At 46.9% G+C, this 3,582-nt stretch overlaps 1 protein-coding gene across 1 annotated transcript in view; it reads right to left on the reverse strand.

Moving 5' to 3' along the window:
- Positions 1-3,582, reverse strand: part of MARS (methionyl-tRNA synthetase) — a 35,294-nt gene that overhangs the window by 30,436 nt on the left and 1,276 nt on the right. The window contains exons 3-8 of the mRNA XM_011926020.1: positions 3,024-3,114; positions 2,794-2,872; positions 2,581-2,715; positions 2,162-2,237; positions 1,752-1,924; positions 1,500-1,606 (exon numbers count right to left, since the gene is read on the reverse strand). Of these exons, the coding sequence (XP_011781410.1) occupies positions 1,500-1,606; positions 1,752-1,924; positions 2,162-2,237; positions 2,581-2,715; positions 2,794-2,872; positions 3,024-3,114 (661 nt within the window). The remainder of the gene's footprint in view (positions 1-1,499; positions 1,607-1,751; positions 1,925-2,161; positions 2,238-2,580; positions 2,716-2,793; positions 2,873-3,023; positions 3,115-3,582) is intronic.

A 3,582-nucleotide genomic window follows, 5' to 3' on the forward strand; every position in this document is an offset into this window, starting at 1 on the left:
GTGCCCACCACAACACCTGGCTAATTTTTGTATTTTTAGTAGAGGCAGGATTTCACCATGTTGGCCAGGCTGGTCTTGAACTCCTGACTTCAAATGATCCAGCCACCTCAGCCTTCCCAAGTGCTAGGATTACAGGCATGAGCCACTGCACCCGGCCTGGACTTTTCAGAACATATAATTGTACATTTGTGTGACAGTTTTTAAAATACCTGTCTATCCTACCAGACAGAAAGTCCCATGACAGCAGAGATCCTGTCTGTCTTGCTCCCCTCAGTATACCCAACTCCTAACATGCAGGGACTGGCAAGGAGTCAACACTCAAATCTTTATTGAATGGCAACATACTCACAACTATAAATAATTTCATTTTGATGGAAAAATCTGCATATGCATAAATATTATCTTAGTGTAGCAGGAGAGGGACAAAATATGTTACTGAGCCTGCAGTCGGAGGCCTTGCAAATTACACAAAGGAACCCTCGATAGAATTCTAAAGAGGAGTGATAATAGTCTGTGCAGTTTTAAGCAGTCACTCTGGAGCAGTGTGGAGTACAGAGTGGCAGGGAAAGAGGGTAAGAGATGACAAGGTTTGCTAGTATCTGTGTAGTGACAGTGACAATACAGAGGAGAAGGGGTGGATTCAAGGACTACTTAAGAGTTAGAATCAATGACTTGGCAAGGGAATGAATAATACAGCTAGGGAGAAAGGAAGAAGTCTAGATAACACCAAGATTCCTGGCTTGGATTTTTAGGTGGAAAGTGGAGGCTGTTCAACAAAGGCAGGTGAATAAATAAAAGGGCAGTTGGCAGGGAAGATAACAGGTTTGGTTTTGGACATGTTGAATTTGAGATGCCTGTGGAGGTAAAGGAATCTAGGATGGTATGGCAAATGTGCCTGGAGTTCAGAATACAGATCTGGACTGGAAAAATAGATTTAGCTCCATCAGTGGGTAAAAAGTAGCTGAAAAACATGGGTGCAGGGCCAGCACGGTGGCTCATGTCTGTAATCCCAGCACTTTGGGAGGCTGAGGCTGGTGGATCACTTGAGGTCAGGAGTTCGAGACCAGCCTGTCTGGGCAACATGGTGAAACCTTGTCTCTACAAAAAATTAGCCAGACGTGGTGGTGCACACCTAATCCCAGCTACTTGGGAGGCTAAGGCAGGAGACTCGTTTGAACCCGGGAGGCAGAGGTTGTAGTGAGCCGAGATCACGCCAATGCACTCCAGGCTGGGCAACAAGAGCGAAACTCCATCTCAAAAAAAAAAAAAGAAAAAGAGGAAAGAAAAGAAAAACATGGGTGCAGATGGGACAGATAAGAGTGTCCAAAATGATAAGCTAAGAGAAAATGTAAAAAAAAAAAAAGAGGTGTAAGAATTAAAAGGAGAGGATGAAAAACTTAAGAGAGATCAGCACACGGGACCTAGCAGGCAGGTTCTGGCTCTACCAACAATTTCCACTACAAAATCAAGCCCCACTCACATGTGCCATGTCTACTCACACTGGACTCTGCTGGGGCCGCAGCGGGGGCAAACTTTCTAGGCCCTTCTCCCAGGCAGTAACAGCCATAGCAATCTCCTCCTCAGATAGGGTAGCCAGCTCCTCCTCCTATGAAGAGTGGAGAGAATCCCTTACCAGGTGAGGGGGGCCCACAGGGTAAAGACACTTTCTGCTTGCTACTACCTGAAAAAGTTGGTGCCCATGCTCAAAGTCCATCTCCTAGCCACCTCCCACCTCAGGCCCTGTTCCAAACCTCAGGCTCATTGGTGACAGCCCTTCCCTCAGGGGGGCTGGGCTGGGGCTGCTTTTGGAGGTAAGGCCGGAAAGCCAGGACACCTTGCTGTTTCAGTACAGTCTCTGCAGCTCGCTGACATGGCTCCTGAGTACTCAGTGTCTGGAACCAGCTGTGCAGGGCACTCAGCTCCTCTGTGGGTATGGGAGAAAAGAAAATCAGCAAACATAAGGACCTGGTAGGCAGGAGCGGGCCTCTTCCCCCTTTCTTTGTGAGGTTTCTCCAGTTGCTTTCCCCAGTTTCCTCAGCCATCTCCTGCTATAGTTACCCAGTCTAGCTGCACCTTGAAGGGAGTTCTCAGTATTCTACTGCCCATTCTATAACCCCCTACACCAAGCTCCTAGGGTTGGAGTGATATGCACAGTTCTCACCAGGGAGGTAGGCAGGATCTTGCAGTAATGGGTATAGGGCTCCCCACAAAACAATGTCAGCTAGAGATTCCGTCTCCTTTGTTGGGGATAGAAAAGGAAAACGTACACAAATGAGACACTCAGTTTCTTCCCAATGGTAATATCTAACATTTACTGAGCACTTACTATGTGTCAAGGACTGTATTAAGCACTTTATATGATCTCACTTAATCCTCACAATAACTCACTGAGGTAGGTACTAATACTACCCCTATTTCACAACTGAAAAAAAAAATTGAGGATTAGAGAGATTAAGTGATTTGCCAAGATTACACTACTAGTAAGTGGCAGTGTTGGGTTTGAACACTCTGAAAACAGTCTTCCCTCTTAATCCTTACACCATAAGCCTTCCCCAATCCTCATCTCAAGACCCAACTCACCCCAGCCAGGAAAGGACAGTTCTGACGACTCAAGCTGTGGTCAATGTGAGTCAGGGCTCTCCGCACTGAACCAAGAACATCTTCCCCCTTCTTGCCTTGGACCACTAAATAGTACAGGGCAGCAGACAAAGCTGGCTAAAATGCAGGGGACATGAGTCAGGATGGCCACACAGAGCAAGGGCCTGCCAGACATCTCCCATACCTTAGTCCTACCTGCAGCTCTGTCGCTTCCCATTCCAGCCACTGGTTAGTGAGGTCATCTTGCTCCCAGCCAGATAACAAAAAGAAATACCTGCCCAGAGAGACAGCAACAGATGATGGATTTAGAGGGGCCTGTTTATCTAGCCCATTTCTCATTACAATGGCTGCAAAGAAAGCCACACAAAGGACAGTGCGGTCTGATTTGATTCAGCCACCTCCCTACACCAAGGGCCAATACTGACCGGCAGATTGCACTAGTGGAGAAGAGGTAGTTGCCACTATCCAGCTGCAAGACAGGGACCTTAGGCCGGGTCAGGAACGGGACCACACAGTCTGATGCAAAAATAGAAAATGGGTTAAAAAAAAAACGGAAAAGAAAAGAAATGCTTTGTCAACTTAGGATAATCTTGCATTGTTCAGTGAGTTAGAAAAGAAAGATGGGCAGTCTCAACCCAGAAGTTCCAGGAGAGGACCACTGAAAGGGGGTAGGTCCGGAATGGGCTGGAGAGGCCAGCAGGTGTTCAGCTGAAACTGCCAGCTGGAAGCAACAGATGGGGACTGCAGAGGAGGTGGTGGTATTGGGATAGTGCTGCAGCCAAGAACTTAACGACTGAAAGTAACTGGGATATCTTAATAATTATCTGAAGGTCACAGTGGGAGAACAAAATTAAAAGAGCTGAGAAGACTGACAAGAGAACCTCATAAGAGTCACCCAAACAATCGGCTTAGAATGAGAAGAGGTAAACAGAAAGAAATGTGTGTGTGTGTGTGTTAGGAGGGGAGAGAGGGATTTCCTAAGAA

Source organism: Colobus angolensis, unplaced genomic scaffold (genome assembly GCF_000951035.1).
Source record: "Colobus angolensis palliatus isolate OR3802 unplaced genomic scaffold, Cang.pa_1.0 Scaffold67, whole genome shotgun sequence".
Taxonomy (NCBI): domain Eukaryota; kingdom Metazoa; phylum Chordata; class Mammalia; order Primates; family Cercopithecidae; genus Colobus; species Colobus angolensis.